The sequence below is a fragment of the Dipodomys spectabilis genome, unplaced genomic scaffold (genome assembly GCF_019054845.1).
Source record: "Dipodomys spectabilis isolate Male_0828 unplaced genomic scaffold, ASM1905484v1 ptg000019l, whole genome shotgun sequence".
In the NCBI taxonomy this organism is placed as follows: Eukaryota; Metazoa; Chordata; class Mammalia; order Rodentia; family Heteromyidae; genus Dipodomys; species Dipodomys spectabilis.
The window spans coordinates 17,520,107-17,539,525 of NW_024870696.1; the positions used below are offsets into that span (position 1 = coordinate 17,520,107).

The following is a 19,419-nucleotide window of genomic DNA, read 5'->3' on the forward strand; positions in this document are numbered from 1 at the left end:
GCAACTCATACTATACTAAGATAACTCACCAAACAACAGGTCCTATTATAATTAACTATTGGTGATTGACATACTATCCTTCTACTTTCCAACATTTTTTCTGATATGAACTTTCTCTTGCAATCTTTTGTTTTCAGTAAGACTGGATATGCTCATTAAAAGTAGTTTCATCCCACACCCACTCAGCACAACCAAAACTAAACCACTCCCTGGATGTCTCCAATTCTGTCGTCATACTATTGTTCTCTAGAACTATGTTGGGAGTCATTCCTTTTATGTAGTGCTTCATCGCTTTTGAATAACATATTTGCCATTATGTCAAGAACCGTGATGAAAAAGACAGACATGGGTCATGCTCTTTAGGTCCTTAGAATCTTTTACAGTACTAACAGTATTGCTTCTTTGGTGATTTGCACGTTTTCTGATAGTGAATGCTAAGCTTTCTAGTTCTGTGCTAGAACTGTGTCAGATTCACATTAACCTGGGTCCTGACTTAGCTATTTTCTGATTGATGCCTTTCACTGACTTCAAATTACATGTATTGCTCACAACGAGGTGGAGTCGCTTAGGCATCTGCACAGCTGGATGATGTGACTCAGTCGGATGACATTCAAAACTGCTTCTCCGAGCTTTTCCATTCTTCCCGCGTCTCTGGCTTCCGACTCCATCATTCTCCATTCGGAAGCATCCGTCGTAGACCAGTCATTGGACCACACTGCCAGGCCCCTTAAATTAAGAGACGCTGGCCACTTCCCAGCCCAGCTCAGGAATGTGCGGGTTGACACGCATGCGCGCTACGACAGTTCCGCGCAAGCACCTCCCACTTACCCAGGAGGCCCAGGCGCTGGGAAACCCGGCAGCTTATGCAGCCTGGCGCGCGTTCTCGCAGTTTCCTCTCGCGCCACCTTCGCAGTCCTTCAAACACACCCTCTCTTCCTTCTGGTCAATTCCAGGCTTGCTTTCCTTGGGCTCCACTAAAGCCGCGGGTCCCCCGCTCCACACGACACAGCACAAAAGAACACAGCCGCGCAGCAGACGTCTCCGACGCCGCACGACCGCGGCGGAAGTCGCGTCGCCGCGCTGGTCCCGCCCCTTCCGCTCCGCGTGCGCGCGCACGGCCGGCCACGGCGCGCCCGGGTTGGCTGCGGCGGGACCGCGGCGGCGCGGGCGGCCTGGGCAGCGGCGGTGGCTTCCCCTCGGCGTTCTCACTTCCCTCCGCCCCCTCCCGTCGGACGCGGCCGGGTGGTTTCCTTAAGAAAAAAAACAACAAAAAACAAAACCCCCCTCAACTTTATTGTTCCTCAGCCCCCCTCCCGGCGCGCGCCGTCACGATGCACGGCGGCTGAGAGCGGAGGGGCGGCGGCGGCGGCGGCGGGTCGCGGTCCGCGGACCCGCTCCTCCGGGCCGGCCCGGCGCTCGGAGGAGGAGGAAGAGGCGGAGAGGGCATCACGATGTCCGGTAGTCGACCGACCGGGTCGGGCTCCGCCGGGACGAGCCCCGGCTCCTCGGCGGCCTCCTCGGTGACTTCCGCCTCCTCGTCCTTATCCTCGTCCCCGTCGCCCCCTTCCGTGGCGGCCTCGGCGGCGGCGCTGGTGTCCGGCGGAGGCGCCCAGGCCGCGGGCTCGGGCGGCCTCGGGGGTCCGGGGCGGCCTGTGCTGGTGGCGGCCGCCGTGTCGGGCAGCGGCGGCGGCGGCGGCAGCGGCGGCGGGGCGGTGTCCGCGGGCCTGTCGCGGCTCAGCTGCGGGGCCAGGCCCGGCGCCGGCGTAGGAGGCAGCGGCTCCGGCCTCGGCGGCGGCAGCGGCCGGAAGCGACCTCCGCTCGCCCCGCTCTGCAATGGGCTCATCAACTCCTACGAGGACAAAAGCAACGACTTCGTCTGGTGGGTGTACGCGACAGCCCTTGGGTCCCCAGCCCCGGCGGACTTGAAGGGCCGCAGGGCCCCGGGAGGGGTGATGGGTCGGCGCCCTCGGGGTCCTGCTCCAGCGGGGAGGGCGTCCGGGTGCGGAGTTACTGGGGCTCGTGGTGGGGGGGCCGTGGGGCCCCGGGACGGTGCGGATCCCGACGCCGCGCGGGGCAGGGGCGGGGGGGGGGGGATGCGAAGGATAAAAGCCCGTGTTGGGTCGTTGTTGGGGTGCAAAGGTTTAGGGAGGGTTAAAAGTCAAGGTGCGAAAGGAAAAAACACGGGGCAGAGAGGTTGGGTGGGTGGTGAGTTATTTAAACCGTGTAGTGAAGGAGGCACCGGCCAGACAGGAGGCGTTGCTCAGCCTAACGAAATTTGTAAAGGACTTGGCGGAGGGATGGAGGTGCTGGCCTGGGGAGTGTGGGTGTTTTAAGATGCAGTGCCCTTTCCCCATCACGGCTCTGTAGGTAAATACTTTCTTTCTTTTTTTTTTTTTTAACACATTTATTTCTTCCTATCATTTCCTTTTTACTCGCCCCCCCCCCTCTTTCTTTTCTTTCTCTTTAGATTGTATATTGTACGAAAAAGTTTGGTGTGTGTAAGATAACTTGGGTTAAATTCATCTTTTCTACTTTGAAGGGCAGGCCACTTTTACATCTGTTGAAGACAGTGCAGTCACAAAAGCTGTTTGCAAAGAGTTCCGCTCTTCCACCGGATAACTTGAAAGAGGGGACTTAGATTATTCAGTACTGTCCGAGTGTCAATCTGTGTACAGCATTACCGTACTGGAACTTCTGAAAGGAAGTGTTCGATCATATTTGTTTCCACCTATTGAGTGAAAGATGGAAGGAATTGTCTTGAAGAGAGTGTTTTATAATTTTCATTGGGGTTGAGATATGACTTGTAGGATTATGATAGAGTAATTGCCATTAATTAAGAAATGGTACAGTTTTGTGCCCTTCCTTTACCCAAAAGGCTTGAATGTTGACAAAATGTCAGTGAAGTAGGACCTTAGCTTGCACTGTCATTACTATGGAAGTCAATTCATTTCAGGGTTAAAGACGGTTTTTGTTACTCAATATGGAAGGGCTAGGAGTTGGAATTATTGGAAAGTTAGCGTTTATTTACACTTACAGTGTTAGTTCCTGAAGGAAACTGGTGATGTTTTTATTTCCAGTTTTCCTTAAATTATTCTGGATTCAGAATTATATTTTAGAGAACCTGGATTGTAATTGTGATTTTATAAATAATTTAAACAGTGTCTGATAAGAGCATTTGTACTTTCCCCCAATTAGTAGGGTCACATGATTAAGATAGAAACTAGTCAAAATGAGAGTTTGTAGTTTTGTTTTTTTTTTAAGCTACCTTCTGCATTTCAATTTTCAATGCACTTGAATAGAAAATGTGTCAACATTCACATCGGTCATTGAAATACTATAAACGTTGTGAAAAGAGAATTATCCATTTAAAAAATACCAGACATTCACTTTTTATAGTAGTAGCATTTTTTCGTTCCAACTACTTTAAAAATGTTACCTAACCTTGATGTATACTTATGGAAATATCTAATGAATTATTTCTGAAATTTTTCTGAATATTTCTTTAAAAATTTTATTGGTTCCTATTTGTTTATCTGATGAGGTTTAATATTCAAGAGAATTCATCAGTAAGAGTATATCCTGCTTCTCATGCCTTGTTTGTTTTTGACTAAACTCTTAGGATATGATGATGTGCATTAGGCAAAGCCCTAGAACCTTTTTCATTTCTAGTTGACCTCTGTGTGGTTGGTCATAGATGCCTAAGATCAGATTATGAACCAATTCAAATTATTCTATACAGTACTTTATATCTAAATGAGGTCCCAAGTTCTAATAGTTAATGGCAATTCCTTATTCATTGATTTACACTTTTGTGTGTGTGTGTGGTACTGGGATTTAAAATCAGAGCCTTGCACTTACTAGGCTGGAACTCTACTGCTGAGCCAAGCCTCCAAGCTTTTTTTTCCTGAGGGATTGTGGTGGCTGCGGTTATTTTAGGATAGGGTCTTGTTTTCCTGGCCGTGATCACTTCTTGTTGCTGGAACAAATGTGTGCCACCATGCACACTACCTTCCCTTCATACGAGTTGATCCAAAATTTCAGTCTCCATGTAGCCCTTGAAAGGTGGATGCCATTGTGCCCAGCTGTAAGTTGAGAAGTGGTCTCAACCTTTTCTGCCCAGACTGGCCTTGAACCTGGATTGTCTCAATTTTAGCTGCCCAAGTAGCTAGGATTACAGGCATGAGCCACTGGTGGACATTGATAACACATTTTAAGATATATTTATCCTTTTTAATCTTATCCTTAGAGCAGTTCGCATTTTATCTTATCCATTTTATCCTTAGAAATTAATTTATGAGAAATTAAATGGAATTTATTAATTTAATACTGATAAAATGCTATTCCTGCTAAGGCACAGAGAGGTTTAAGTAACTTCATTTCAGACTGGACAGCTAAAGGAGAGAATGGGAGTTTAGATTTCCAGTTTTTCAATGAAGTGCTTTAGTTATGTGCAACTGGAAGTTTCAATTCAAGTTACAGAATATATGTTTAAGTATGTGGTGGATTGGAGGGAAGCAGCAGTTTCAGTCATGAAATAATATGTATCTCTAATAGACATAGTAGAGTTAGAGGCTAAGGTAAGCAGTTCACACACACACACACACACACACACACACACACACACACATTCCTTAAGGATAGTTATTTAAGTAAAGTCACATGTAATGTCAGGAGCACACATTGACCTCCATAATGAAAGTAAAGGCTTTTATATTTTGCATTTAATTGTTTCATATAAAAGATGATACATCGAGTCACATATTATTTTAGCAGTGTTTTATAGATGGAGCTTTTATAGATAGCTTATAAATGGATTTATGGATTTATAATAGATAGCTTGCTGTTGGATACATCTTCAGTGTGCTAATGAAGTTTACATTTTTCTACTTTATTTTATATATTCTACCTAAACTATAAGTCTAAACTGTTTGGAAGATTGTTTCTAGCTTCACTCTTGTTTTAGTCTATAACGTAACTACAGTCTCTGTATTAGCTTTTCTAACTATCTGCAATGCACTCATCTCTGCAGAAAAAGTTGTTTTCCAAGTTAAAGCAGACAAATAGTTGCTAGTAAATAGTATGCTTCTTGTGGGAAGATTATCTTTAACACCATGTTGTTTTTTGTTTTTTTGGTAATTGAGTTTTGAACTCAGGGCTTTGTATTTGCTAGGCAGATGCTCTACCTCTGAGCCATACCTCCTGCTTCCAGCCTTTTAATTATATTGATAGAAAGTAGAATCTCCACTTAGATCCACCATTTCACAAATGTGTGGCTTCCTATTTATGTCAAATTAATAATAGATATTCTTTATCCTTGAGAAACTTATTGTTTAATGAGAACACTTTTAACTATGTAATTATGAGCATCAGTTAGTATCAGGACAAAATTATTACTACCATATCCTTTTATTAATACTATTACCTATGTTAGTCTATTGTGAATTCAGCTGTTGTCTCATAGTCTTCAACATAACACTTGATGAAACCTATTAATTACATTTAGCATTAAAGATAAAACCTAATGACCCTTTTTGGTACTGTGACTCTGCTTTTTAAGCTATTACAAAATGAAGTAGATCAGGGGATAGCATAGACCATCAGACATAACAATAAAGGATAGCTGATGAAACTTTTGATGTATGTATAGGATATGTGATGCGTTTCTTGACAAGTGTCAAGGTAAAGAAATGGGTCACTGAATTATGAAATGTAATTTTCCCTGTGATAAGAAAATAAGTGGAAAATTTAAGGGACATTTTAGAAAATTGTGAGCTTATAGGACTAAATGTTAAGTGTTGTTAAAACATTTAGTTGTTGAAATAAACTCTAGTGTCCATTACATTATTACGTTAATGTCATTCAAGAGCTTCCTTGAGCCTGTCAAGCTGAAACTTGATTTTTTAAAATACATAAGCCATTTGGATGGCAATGGTGAAGAATGTTCCTAGACTATATCAGATGTTGAAGCATCAACATCAGTGTTCATAGAAGGCTTAGGTGAATTAATTGGTGCTAAAAATGAAAGATATTTATAAAACAAGGTGTGAGAATATAAAGAAAACATGTTACTCTCAAAATGGTACTTGTTCTTGGGGTTTAGTGGCTCATGCTTGTAGTTGTAGCTCCTTAGTAGGCTGAGATCTGATGATCACAGTTCCAAGATAGCCCAAGCAGGACAATAAGAGACTTATCTCCAATTAAGCGTGCGTGTGCGCCCATGCACACACACACACACACACACACACACACACACACGCGCGCACACATGCGCTCCAGGAAGATGCTGCCTATGTTAATAGAAGTCAGTGTGAGCATATACAAAGAAAGAAAAGAATAAAAGTAGAAGGCAAAGATCAAGAGGACACATTACATCTGAAAATAGGTAAATAATTTTAAGAGGATTTTGTGTAATACACGCATACACGCGTAAGACAAAAACCCTTTTGTTTGCAGTTCCTGTAGTTCATTTCAGTATTATTTTATATGATCAGAGGCGAATAGTTAGTTCCTCCCTTTGTTATACATATATGAACAGAAAAAGATTGGCTAACAACCAGTGTTAAAACCCTTCCTGTCAAGGTGTAGAGGTTTTCTGAGGAAAAGGGTTGTGGCTAAAATAGTTAATTTGCGAAATACAAATCAAGAACATGCACAGAAAGTTATGTAGATTGCCTAAGTAATGTTGGTTCACTATTGGGAAGGATACAGAACTTTGTAAAGGCAGAGATAACTACTAATCAACAATTCTTTCATAATACTAATTCACAAGTACTTGTCACTTTATAGCCTAGAACCCAAGTTAACAGTCTTTTTATAACAGAGTATGTTTTATACTCTTGTTTTATAACTATGAAAACCACCAATTAATTCACCTAAGTCTTTTATTAACATCAGATATGGTCAGATGGACCATACTGAATCAATATAATATGTATCTGCAGAGAACATTCATTATCATTGCCATCTAAGTGGTATATGTATTTTTATTAAAAAAATAAAGTTTCAACTTGACAGACTCAAGGAAATTCTTGACTGATAGTAAATAATGTAATGAACTCTAAAGTTTACTTCAATAAATACTTTAACACCTCCCTAACATTTAGTCCTATAAGTTCACAATGATGTAAAATGTCCTTTGATGTTTCATAACTGATTCTATTAATTTTGGCATAACTTGGGGAGTCTATTTTCTTTCTTCCTAGTTTGTTTTGTGATAGTTACTCTCCTTTCCCAAATTTGCTTAGAGCACACAATCAAGGCCCAAGTAATCTAGTGCACTGGAATCTTTTGTCAGTATTAGTTCAAGAATGGGCATTTGGGTTTGGTAGAGATAATGAGACAAACTGAGCTTTAAAAATTACAAGTAACAGTTACTTAGGAGCTGTTCAGATACTCAAAACTGAAAAGTTCGTAAGTGCCAAATCTACACACAGTGCAGGTAGCTCATAATTGTAATCCTAGCTACACATGAGCTAGGACTTGAAGGGAGCTTGGGAAGAAAAAGTTGGCTAGACTTATCTGCGTTAGCCAGCAGTATGCCGTACTAGAGGCATGGCCTAAGTGGTGGAGAACCAGCTGTGAGCAAGTAAGCCATAGTGGGAATCTCTGAGTCAGGGTACTGGTACTGAAAAAAATAAAAATAAGGGCTAAGTATTATTGTTTTACATTACTTGATCTTCACAACTGTTACAACTCATAGAGTTCTCATTTTGTAAGTGAGGAAATGAAGTCCAGAAAGGTTATATAACTTGTCTTAGTTCACATGAATATAATGGTGGTACTAGCATCTCAGACATTTTTTTTGCTTTGACTTGTCATGGCTCTTGGACTCTTTCACCTCTTCAATTTGAATTATTTCTCATGGCCTATTTTCACAAATTTACTGCTCCTTAATTTTTGTGAACACATCAGAATAATTCTTGGTCTTAGATCATGTGTTTTTTTTTTTTGGATCCGGTCATGGGGCCTGAACTCTGGGCCTGGGCATTGTCCCTCAGCTCTTCAGCTCAAGGCTAGCACTCTAACACTTGAGCCACAGCACCACTTCTGGCTTTTTTTTTTTTTTTTTCCTGCTTATGTGGTGCTGAGGAATCGAACCCAGGGCCTCATGCATGCAAGGCAAGCGCTCTACCACTGAGCTACCTTCCCAGCCCCAGATCATGTGTTTTTTAAAGTGTTATTAATCACATTTTATTTTCTGTGTTTTAGCTGAAATTCTGTATCTTTTCGTGCATACTGTTATTTTTTCTACTAGATCCACTAATATTAATCATAGTTACTTTAAAATTTTTGGTCTTATAGTCTTACCATTTGATTTTGTGTTGAGTCTTGATTGCTTTATTCTTGGTAAGGGTTTATTTATGTTTGCTTTTGTGTTTATCTCATAGGAGGATTGTATGTAGATCTGTGTAGAGTAGGTAAATAATGTTTTTCCTAAATATATCCTATTTCTTCTGTTAAAGTGTTTATGTTTGGATTGAGTCAGGAGTTGGGCTGAGTTTGAATTTTTTTTCCTGTACCTGTTTCTCATAGACCATAAATTTCAAATTTTACTTGTGTTGTCTTGAGTTTAGGGTGCCCGAAAGCTTTTCCTTTATTGATCATGTTCTGTCTTTAGTTTTCAGTTTCACACCTCTAGTGAAGAAGGGTTCTGTCTATAATCTTTTCGCCTTTCTTGGAAGGGGAAAGGGTTATAACAGTAGTTGTTACTTGCCGATCCTTAGGTTGGTTTTTACTCATTGCTCGATTTGTTTGTTGTGGCATATGCCTTTAGTTTATTAATTTTGAGGAAGTTGCTACAGTCCATTCCAGCATTGTGAGACTTTTCAGTGATTGTCTGACCCACCGACTTATTTTATATTTCGGGTGATTTAAAAAGAAAACAGAACAACAGCAAAATATAGACTAGGTGGCTTTAAACAAAAGAATGGTTTCTCACAAGCTGAAAAGCCTGAAATACAGGCATTGACAGACACAGTGTCTGATGAGAGGCTGCTTCCTGACTTGTAGACAAATACTTTTATGCTGTATCCTTGTATGGCCCAGTTAGTGCAAGCTCTAATCATTTATTATAAGGACATTTATCATGTTGATTCTATCCACTTGACCTCCTCAGGTATATGGTACTATAAACTTTTTTATACCAAAGGTTTACTATATTCACAAGGATGATATAAACCATGTGTAAAGAGTTCACTTAAGAGGTAAAAAATAAAATCTTTTTTGGCTGGAAGTGTATCTCAAGTGATAGAGTGGGTACTTAGTAATCTCACACTTTTTTAAAAAAAGATTTTTTGTTTGTTAATTTACACAGAAATTGTACATACCTAGATGCAGTGTGACCTTTCTGTACCTGGGTACAATGTATAATGATTAGATCTGGACAATTTGACATATCTATCATCTCAGGCATTTATTATTTCTTTGTGGTGGAGACATTTAAAAATACTCCCTACTAACTCTTGAGGTATGTAATTAATTACTGTCACCTGTAGTTAGTTTGTTGTGATATGAAATGTTAAAAGTTACTTCTCCTATAAAGCAACACCTCTGCAACCATTGACTATCCTTTTTCCATTTTTCCCTTCTGTCATACTTAAGGGATCTGGTAATCACTTTTTTTGTTCTCTATTTCTTTGAGATCACCTTTTACCTTAAATATATAAGTGCATATATCTTTGTCTTTCTGCCCTGACATATTTCACTTAATATCTCTGCTTTTTCGTTTTTGCTGGATTGACATTTTTGTTCTTTTTATAGATTTCACTGTATATCTGTACTACTTTCTCATAAAATTCTGATAAGACAATATAGTAGTTTCTTTTTAAATGGTATAAAATGGTTCATCTTACTGATGACATCTAAGACCTTATTAAGTAGATTCTATTTCCCCTACTTTTATTAATCCCTTATTCCTATTTCCTTAGTTCTTCTCTTAGCCTTCTAGTTTGTTGTGATGTAAATGTAGATCTTTTAGATGCAGTGTAATATATATATTCCTGTAAAAAATATATGTGTGTGTGTGTGTGTGTGTGTGTGTGTGCGTGTGTATTCTTTGTATAAATCTTAAACTTACTATGCCATATTTTATTTTTGTTTCTACTTTTACCTAACTGAACATCAAGCCACATTATTTCAATCTTTGGCTCATTCCCTCTGATTGTTGGATGATACACCCAACATAATTTACTGTCCCATTCTACTTACAATGTATATCTAGGGTGTCTCTGATACAATACTATCATACACTGCTGTTCTGAGTATATTCATACACATTTACTGAGTGACAGTGTAATGTTTTTCTTGAATTTGTGTATGTATACACACATATGTACATGTATACTATAGATACACAATCTTACAAGTACACGTTCACACACATATATACTTATTTACATATAATCTCAGGAGTGAAATTATTGGATCATAATTACATAAATGTCACATATGTAATTCCATATGTTTAATAGAATGTCTCTGTATGAAGATTCTTAATTTCTCCCATTTTTGTCCCAAGTGTACTTGGTAGTACAGTTTTTTTTATAATTTAATGGTAGTAAAATGTTACTGCTTTAATTACCAGTTAGCATTTTTGAATTACTAGTGAGTTAAAATACTTTATATATATTTAAAAAGACAGTATGTTTTCTATTCATTAGCAGTATATAGTCTTTTCCCTTTGGGTTTTCTCACATGTTCAATTATAGAAATTGTGTGTGGTTTACAGAAGGAATATAGAGCGCTAGCATAGGCTTTAATGCATTAGTTGAGTTTTTCCCTTTTTTGGATGTTACCACTATATCAGGGGTCCTTAAGCAGTTTAGATACACAGTTGTCAACAAGGATGCAGAGAAAGGGAATCTTTGTATGTGTTGATGGAAGTACAAACTGTAGTACAGTCTTTATAAAATAATAATGTTTCCAATATGTAACTTCTTCAAAAGAATTTAATGAAAACTACCATATTAGCTAACAGTCCCACTTTTGAGCATTCTGAACCATGTATAGAATGAAAATATTCAGAAAGATAACTCTTTACTAACCCTACATAGACTTTCATTTTTTTATCATTCCCTAAACAATATGCAATGCCTGTTTACATAGTATTACATTGTATTAGGCATTTATAAGTCATCTGGGGAAGATTATACATATGTAGGAGGATGTACGTAGTTTGTATAAAACTTCTACACTTTTATACAGGGCCTCCTACCTTTTGTTGTAATTATGTTTAGTTGTACAAAGGCGTTTTCATTCAGCATGTCAGTTTGTGAGTGCAGTGATCAGTGTTTTCTCTTTCATCATTCTCATCTCTCCCAACCTGCTATATTTTATACAAGGAACTTGAGCATTTGCTGATTTTTGTATCTATGAATACTGCTGGAACCAGACATATATGGATATTAAGGGACAACTGTGTGTCCAAAAGAAGTTTTGAAATCAATATGTTTAATACGTATTTATGCTCTCATGTTCATTGGATATTGTTTATACTAGCTTAGAAACAGAATGAGTCTTGAGTGTCCATTGATGACTAAATGGATAAAAAAATGTGTTGTACCTAATAGAGTGTTATTTTTACTCTGTTTGCCAGCTATAACTAAATACCTGATAGTAGATAATTTTACTTCTCATTGGCCAATATTCTTCTTGGAAGTTTGATATCTAGTGGTAGTTCCAGTCTCTGTGTCCGAGCTAATGCATTAGTGAAGTGCTTTTACCAGAAAGTGGAAGAGCAAAAATAGTATTCTTACATGGCAGAAGAGCCAAAGAGGACACACTTAATTTTTTCAAGCTCTTTAGTAAGGATCCTGGTCCTTTCCTTGAGGATGATGCCTTCATGCTTTAATCACCTCCTAAAGGGCCCTACCTCTTTATTCTGTCACGTAAGAATTTAGCATAAAAATTTTGGGGGGATGCATTCAAACCATAAGCATTCAGCTTTACAAAAGAACCAAATCCTACCATTTACCACAACACAGATGAATCTGAAGTAGTTATGATATATTAAATAAACCAGATAGAAAAAGACAAAACGTTCGTGATTTTTTATGTGTGAAACAAAAAACTTTTTAAATTTGAAGTTGAGGGTAGTTGGGAATCTGTGACTCAAGCCTGTAATCCTAGCCTCTCAGGAAGCAGAGATCCAGAGGATTATAGTTTGAAGTCAGCTAGTTCAGAAAAGCCCAGGAGATTTCATCTCAAATTAACCATCAAAGTGCTGGATTGGCAATATGGCTCAAGTGGTAGAGAACTCTAGCAGTGAAAAAGAAAGCTAAATAGGTACCCGAGGCTCTGAGTTCAAACCTGGTACCAAATTACACATAAAGGAAAGGAAAAAAAAAAAGAGTACAACTATAGATCTATGGTTGCCAGAGGCTAGGAGAACTGGAAAGTGAAGGGATTGCCCAGAAGGTGCCAAATTTCAGGTTTGCTGAATGAATAAGCTTTAGAGATCTAATGTACAGCATGTTGACTAGTTAATACTATATATAGTACACTTAGAGTTGTCAGAGTAGATTTGAAATATTCTCACTACAAAAAGAATAAAAGTAAGTGAGGTTAGACATATGTTACTTACCTTGGATGTGGTAATCATTTCAATTATACACCTGTATCAAGTTCTATACCTTACGTATATCTTAAGTACGTAGTAGTCTTTTTGTTGTTGTTTTTTTTTTTGTGGGGGGGGGGTGGGGTGGGGGGGGTGTCTGGTCGTGGAGCCTGAACTCTGGGCCTGGGTGCTGTCCCTCAGCTCTTCAGCTCAAGGCTAGCACTCTACCACTTGAGCCATAGCGCCACTTCCGGCTTTTTTCTTTTGCTTATGTGGTGCTGAGGAATTGAACCCAGGGCCTCATGCATGCAAGGCAAGCGCTCTACCACTGAGCCACCTTCCCAGACTATATGTAGCAGTCTTTATTTGTTGATTGAAGATTACAGTAGAAAAAGTTTGGTAAGCCCACAAGAAGTTTTGGGGATCTTTATAAAGATTCAGGTATTTGTATATTTGGTTGAGTTACTACTTCCAGTTTGAAAAATATTGTCAGTTGTATGTGTGTGTATTGTGGGAAGAGGTCCCTAAATGGATTGTTTTTCTAAATGGATTGTTTTGTATGTTACATATTTCCCTGAATCTGCTTTGTGCATATTCTTTTCTTACGATTTTTTTTGGTTCTCATTTTTGTATTTCCTATGATACTTAATTTCTTTTTGGTGATTTTGCCATTCTTATCTTTTTTTATTGTATGTTCTAATTCTAACAGGAATGCCTTACAATTTGTGGCTTGTGTTGATAGAACACTTCCAGAATGTCCTAGTCTATTTAAGTTGGTAAAACATTAATTTTTTATAGTCCTGGAGGATGGCAATTTAAAGATCAAGGTATAGGTATTGTATCTACTGAAGACAATTTCTCATCCTCATTTGGACCTCATGATGGAAGGGGCGATCATATTCTCTTAGGCCTTTTCTATATTATTCTATAAATACTAATCTTACCCATCTAGTGACTTGGTACCAACTCTGCGATTTCTGGATCTGAGCTATTACAATTCCTTTCTTTGAAATTTTTCAACATTTCAGAGATATTTATTTGATCACTGTTAACTCCTGTCACATCTTTGTTCTAAATTCTCCATGGAATTACTTTTTTCTCACTATAAAAGCCAAGGTCCTCAACATTACTTTAAGTTATTGAAGTGGCTCTTACTATCCAACTAATCTCTTCTGTTCTCCCTCTTGCTTAATCTACTGGCTTTCTTGCTAATTTGGGGACGTGTCAGGTGTATTTTTTACCCCAGAACATTTTCACTTACGCTTTCTGCTGGATTATTATTCTCCTAGATTTCCACATAGTTGATTTCCTCCTTTCCTTGAAATATATACCCAAATGTCAACTTCTCATTGAGGGTTCCCCGATTATTCTGAACAAATCTGTTATTTTCCCCTATGTGGCCCACTGCAGCCATTGTGTGTGTGTGTGTGTGTGTGTGTGTGTGTGTGTGTGTGTGCGATTATTCTGAACAAATCTGTTATTTTCCCCTATGTGGCCCACTGCAGCCATTGTGTGTGTGTGTGTGTGTGTGTGTGTGTGTGTACTTACTGCCATCACACTGTTAAACTTTATACCCATATTGTAGGATAGTGTTTATGCTTAGAAATTTTTTCTTAAACAAGTAAATAAATTTTTATTTGCAATTTTTAAGTGTCACTACATCATGAGTAAAGATAGAATTTATCAGTAGCACAAAAGTTGATACTAGTTTAAGAAAATGAAATTATAATTTTCTTATGTAATGGAAATTTCAGAGGTTTGGTAATATGTATCTTGGCTTCCTGGCCATTGTATTTGTCTTTATTATCACAAGATGGCTTTTGTATCTCTAGAAACTTACTAGAATTTGAGCCTTTTGAATAGCTAGGATTATGGACATGAGCTACCAGCACCTGGCAATAGAATTTTCTTAAGGGCTATGGTGACTACATTACACTATAGAAAATGTAGGTTGAGTTAAAACGTTTGAACCACTAAAATTTACTCGTTGAATTTATAAAGTTTCATGGCCCTTTAACCAACATTCTTACAACATGCAGCTCTATAGAAATTTACTATTGCTACAAGATGTGAAGACTTCACTCTTAACTTGATGCAGAATTTAATTTCACTGATGTTACTAATTTCTAATTACCCTACTGAAAAAGGTAACAATTAATTTTGTTTTCTTTTTAGCCCCATCTGCTTTGATATGATTGAGGAAGCATACATGACAAAATGTGGCCACAGCTTTTGGTAAGATAATTTTATTTAGTAAAAAATCTTCTGACATTTTTAAGATAAAGATATTAGTATAACCATGGAGAAATTATGCTCTTTAAACAGATTTCATATTGTTTCTCTGATGTCTATAGAGATTTGATAGTTGATACTCACATTCTTACATAATTTTGGGGAAATAATTATGTTTACTATAGGTATATAAGATGAATTAACTGGTAACAGAATCTTTGCTATTATAGGAAACCAAGGGTACTGAGTAATTAAGACCATGAAGCATGAGTACTTTCTTTGTAGGGATACCTAGGGATACTAGGGAGGCCTGGTAAAGTGAACTGACAAAATGGAAAAAGGATGTATAGTTAAGTTCTATGTTCTCTTCTTGAAAACTTTGCTTGCTGTTAACTGTACTGTTGTCATCTATACACATCTCACATTATAATGTGTATATTTAAATTTTTTAATTGTAAAATAATAGAATTTATAGGTTTATCTATTTTGATAAATCATTAACATCAAGTATGTTCATTTGTTACATACTTTATCTCCAGAACTTTTGCATCTAGTAAAACAAACTGTGTATCAATTGAAAACACTCCAGCTTTTCTGTCTATTTTGACTTTTGATTATATAAAAAAACTCCAGATACCTTGTAAAAGTAGAAATATACAATGTTATCTTTTTCTGACTGACTTCACTTAGCACAGTGTCTTTTATGGTTACTTGTGTTGTAGTGTGGGTCAGATTTTGTTAGAAGGCTGAAAAATACTTCATTGTATGTATAAATTACACCTGTTTAGAAGGGATGGGAAGGGGAAACAAAGGAGGAGGCTACAATGCTTGTACTCACTTTCTTGCCCATGTAATTGTAACCCCTCTGTACAGTATTTTCACAATAAAAAAATAAATAAATAAATTACACCTGTTTATGCAGCCCTCCACAGATACCAAGATATCTTCTACCTTTGTCTCTTGTGAATGCTACTCTGAATATGCATATAAAAATACTTCTATACCCTGCTTTTTTTTTTTTTTTGCGGGGGGGGGGGGGGTTGTTCGTGGGTCTTGAACTCTAGGCTTGGGCTGGTCTCTGTTCCTCAGCTTTTCAGGTCAAGGCTAGTGCTCTACCACTTAAACCACATTGCCACTTCTGATTTTCTGATGGTTAATTGGAGCTAAGAGTCTCACAGAGTTTCTTGCCCGGGCTGGCTTTGAACCTCGATCCTCAGAATTCAGCCTCCTGAGTAGCTAGGATTAAAGGTGTGAGCCACTGGCACCCAGCTTATACCCTACTTTTAACTACTCAGTATATATAACTCAAAAGTGAAGTTGCTGGATCATAAAGAAATTTTGGTTTTTAATTTTTTCAGGTCCCAGTATACAGTGTTCCTTAGCTGTTTTATATATTATCACTGAAATAATAATTTTTTATATTCTCATTAACAGTATATAATTTCTCCACATCCATACCAACACTTGTTTCTTTTCATAGTAGTCATCAGACATGTCACATGTAATCTATTTTGAATTTTTTTTGCTTTTTTTAAACTTGTTGACTTCTTATGAAGGATATCTTAAAGTATACATGATTATAAAGGATTATCTTAAGGGACATAATGATTAATCAGATTCAGAAATACATAGGGTAAGGTATGTGGGACAAGGCATAGAATTTTCATAGCATCTCTAGGCATACCTCCCTCCCAACTCTCTCCATGTTAATTAGCATTCTGTGCTGTTTTTTTGAGGTTGTATAGACAATTCACTGAATTGCCACAGTTGATTAGATAGATCATAGGCCATTGGTGTACACTTCAGCCGCTTTTCCATTCCTGGAGGGTAGACTGAAAGTTCCAATGTTCTATCTGTGTGTTGATGTTACCTGTCAATCAGCTGTACTGAGCATACCTAGGAGCTCCCAGGCCTCAGTCATCTCATTTAACTTGTGCATTGCTTTGATTGGAGGTGATACTTGGTACTTGTAACTAGTCACCTTCCTAACTTACTTATCTGTAGTGTTAGCAGTTAGTGTAGTCTTACCATTTCTGTTGTGGAGTAATAATCATTATATTCTAATTCCCTTTGAAGTTGAGCTCATAATTGTATGTTGAAGTTGGATATAGCATCTTAGATGTAGCTTTCGTTTAGTCATGAAGGGTTTTAGGTGCTAACACTAGTCTTTAAGTCCCTTAATTTACTGAATGGTGCTTCAGTGATTCAGTCTAATATTGATTTAAATTTTTTAGCATAAAAAAGTTTACTTAGCCTGCATTATATTCTTTATTAAGCAGAATTAAAGCAGTGTATATTCTTGACTTAGAAAAGGAACTTTATACAGAGAAATATAATATAAAATATAAATATCATTCTTCAGTTTTCTATCCTCAGAAGTTATTACTGCTCAAGAATAGATTACCTATTTCTTCAAAATTCTTTTGTGTACCCAACTTGGGACTGGAAGTGAGGGCCTGGGCACTGTCCCTTAGCTTTTACCACTCAAGGCTGACACTCTGGCAGTTGAACCATCTGGCCTTTAGGTGATTAATTGGAGATAATAATCTCAAGGACTTTCCTATCTGACTGGTTTTGAACCTAGATGCTTAGAGCTCAGTCTCCTTAGTAACTAGAATCTCAAGCATAAGCCGTGTACCCAGTCATTTTTGTTAAAGCATTTTGTTAAAGCTTCTGAGTTTTTAAAGAAAAATTCCGTTTTATTCACATTTCCGTAATTATTTTCGGGTCTGTTAGCTAAGAAATTCTGGTTATATGAGTCTCAGTTTTAGGCTGATACATACATGCTCTTGTTCTTTTCAGGCTGATTGTTGAGCAGCCATATTTTCTCTTGTCCAAAAATTGATCTGGAATATTAGCATTTTTTTGGAAACCATATTTTTTATTTTGATTATTCTGGAGCTTTTTTAGTGGTACTGTGGTTTAGACTTTTCAACCTGGGGTATTACTGATGTATTAGGATAGATAATACTTGATTGTGAGTTATTGTCTTGTGAATTATAGTGTGTTTAGCAATGTCAGTGTCTTCTATTCAATGGAAACTCACTACTCCCTGTTGGGATAACTAAAAATATCTCCACATATTACCAGATGTTCCCTAGGGGACAAAATTGGTTGTAGTTGGGAGCTGTTTATTTAGAGCCAGCTCTTGAAGTAGCCACTACTTACGGTTCTAAAATTTATCTAACATTTGTCAAATCATTCAACTTTTCTACCACTGCCCTCTTTCTCCTCTGCTTTCTAGTCTTACCTTCATCCTTCTCCTTCCTTCTTCACTTTCTGTCCTTTCATAGATGCACAATTGTCCAAATACTAAACAGATTTTAAAGTGGAGTTTTAAATTTGTTCCTTTAACTTCCTTCAACTGACATGTTCATTTTGCTATTTAGAGAAAAGTTTTGGTCAGTTCAATAATCATTCTTTTCTTTTTGAAAAAAATTTATTTTATTGTAAAGATGTCCTACAGAGGGGTTAGAGTTACATGAGTAAAGCAATGAGTGCATTACTTGTCCATCATTGTTGCCTCTTCCCTTTGGTGTTCTCCCACTATCCTTCCCTCCCCCACCTCCCACACACCTCACCACCCCTCCACCCCATCCCACCCCTGCCTGAGGTTGAAAAGTTCATTTCCAATATACTGTCTTGTGGGTATAATTGTTGTAATGGATCATCTTGTGTCCTTGTTTCAGCGTTTTGTTATTCCCTTTCCTCTCCCCAAATTAGACAAATGTATATACAAGATGCAGACTACCAAAATCAAGTACAGTGAAAACAGGGGATATATCATAGGAGGAAGAACATACAAAGGAGACCAAAAAAAAAATCACATAGTACATTTAAAACAACAACAACAAGGAAAGACCTCATGTCCATATCTTGGTGTTCATTTCGTTTAACATCATCTTATATGGTCATATGAACATAATTTTTGAGCTTTTTCTGCTCATCTAATAAAATTATCCTAGACCTATATTAATTATTGCAAATGAGGGAAACCATGGGACCTAAATTTCTGCGGGTCTGGCTTATGTCACTTAATATAGTTTTTTCCAAGTCTTTCTATTTCCTCATAAATGGGGCAGTGTCATTCTTTCTGATGGAAGCATAGAATTCAAACACACACACACACACACATACACACACCCTCTCCCCCCCCACAATTTCTTGATCCACTCATCTACTGAGGGGCATCTACATTGGTTCCATATCTTAGCTATGGTGAATAATGCTGCAATAAACATAGTTGTACTGGTAGCTTTAGTATGGCCTTGTTTGTGCTGAAGGTTAAAGCTAGGGTCTTGTGAATATGAGGCAAAATACTCTGCCACATAGCTATATTTCTTGTCTGGAACTTGCTATTTTTGTTTTGTTATTGGGTAACATTCTAACACTTTTAAACAGAAGATATTTCTGACACCACAAATGTCTTCCTGCTTAACTGTCAGCCTCTCATTTTTAATAACCTTTGAAAATTCTCTCTATCATGATTTGTTGATTTTTTTTTTGGGTCCGGTCGTGGGGCCTGAACTCTGGGCCTGGGCGCTGTCCCTCAGCTCTTCAGCTCAAGGCTAGTGCTCTACCACTTGGGCCACAGCGCCACTTCCAGCTTTTTTTCTTTTTTTGCTTATGTGGTG

At 38.1% G+C, this 19,419-nt stretch overlaps 1 protein-coding gene across 3 annotated transcripts in view; it reads left to right on the plus strand.

Moving 5' to 3' along the window:
• Positions 1-1,161: 1,161 nt before the first annotated feature.
• The window catches only part of Cop1 (COP1 E3 ubiquitin ligase), a 100,554-nt gene continuing 82,296 nt past the window's right edge, over positions 1,162-19,419 (plus strand). For 2 of the 3 annotated variants that reach the window (XM_042674415.1, XM_042674416.1), the window contains exons 1-2: positions 1,162-1,879; positions 14,729-14,788. In XM_042674415.1, the coding sequence (XP_042530349.1) occupies positions 1,452-1,879; positions 14,729-14,788 (488 nt within the window). In that variant the 5' untranslated portion in view covers positions 1,162-1,451. Of the gene's footprint in view, positions 1,880-14,728; positions 14,789-19,419 lie in introns of those variants that run through there. The other variant, XM_042674417.1, reaches the window with a different exon arrangement.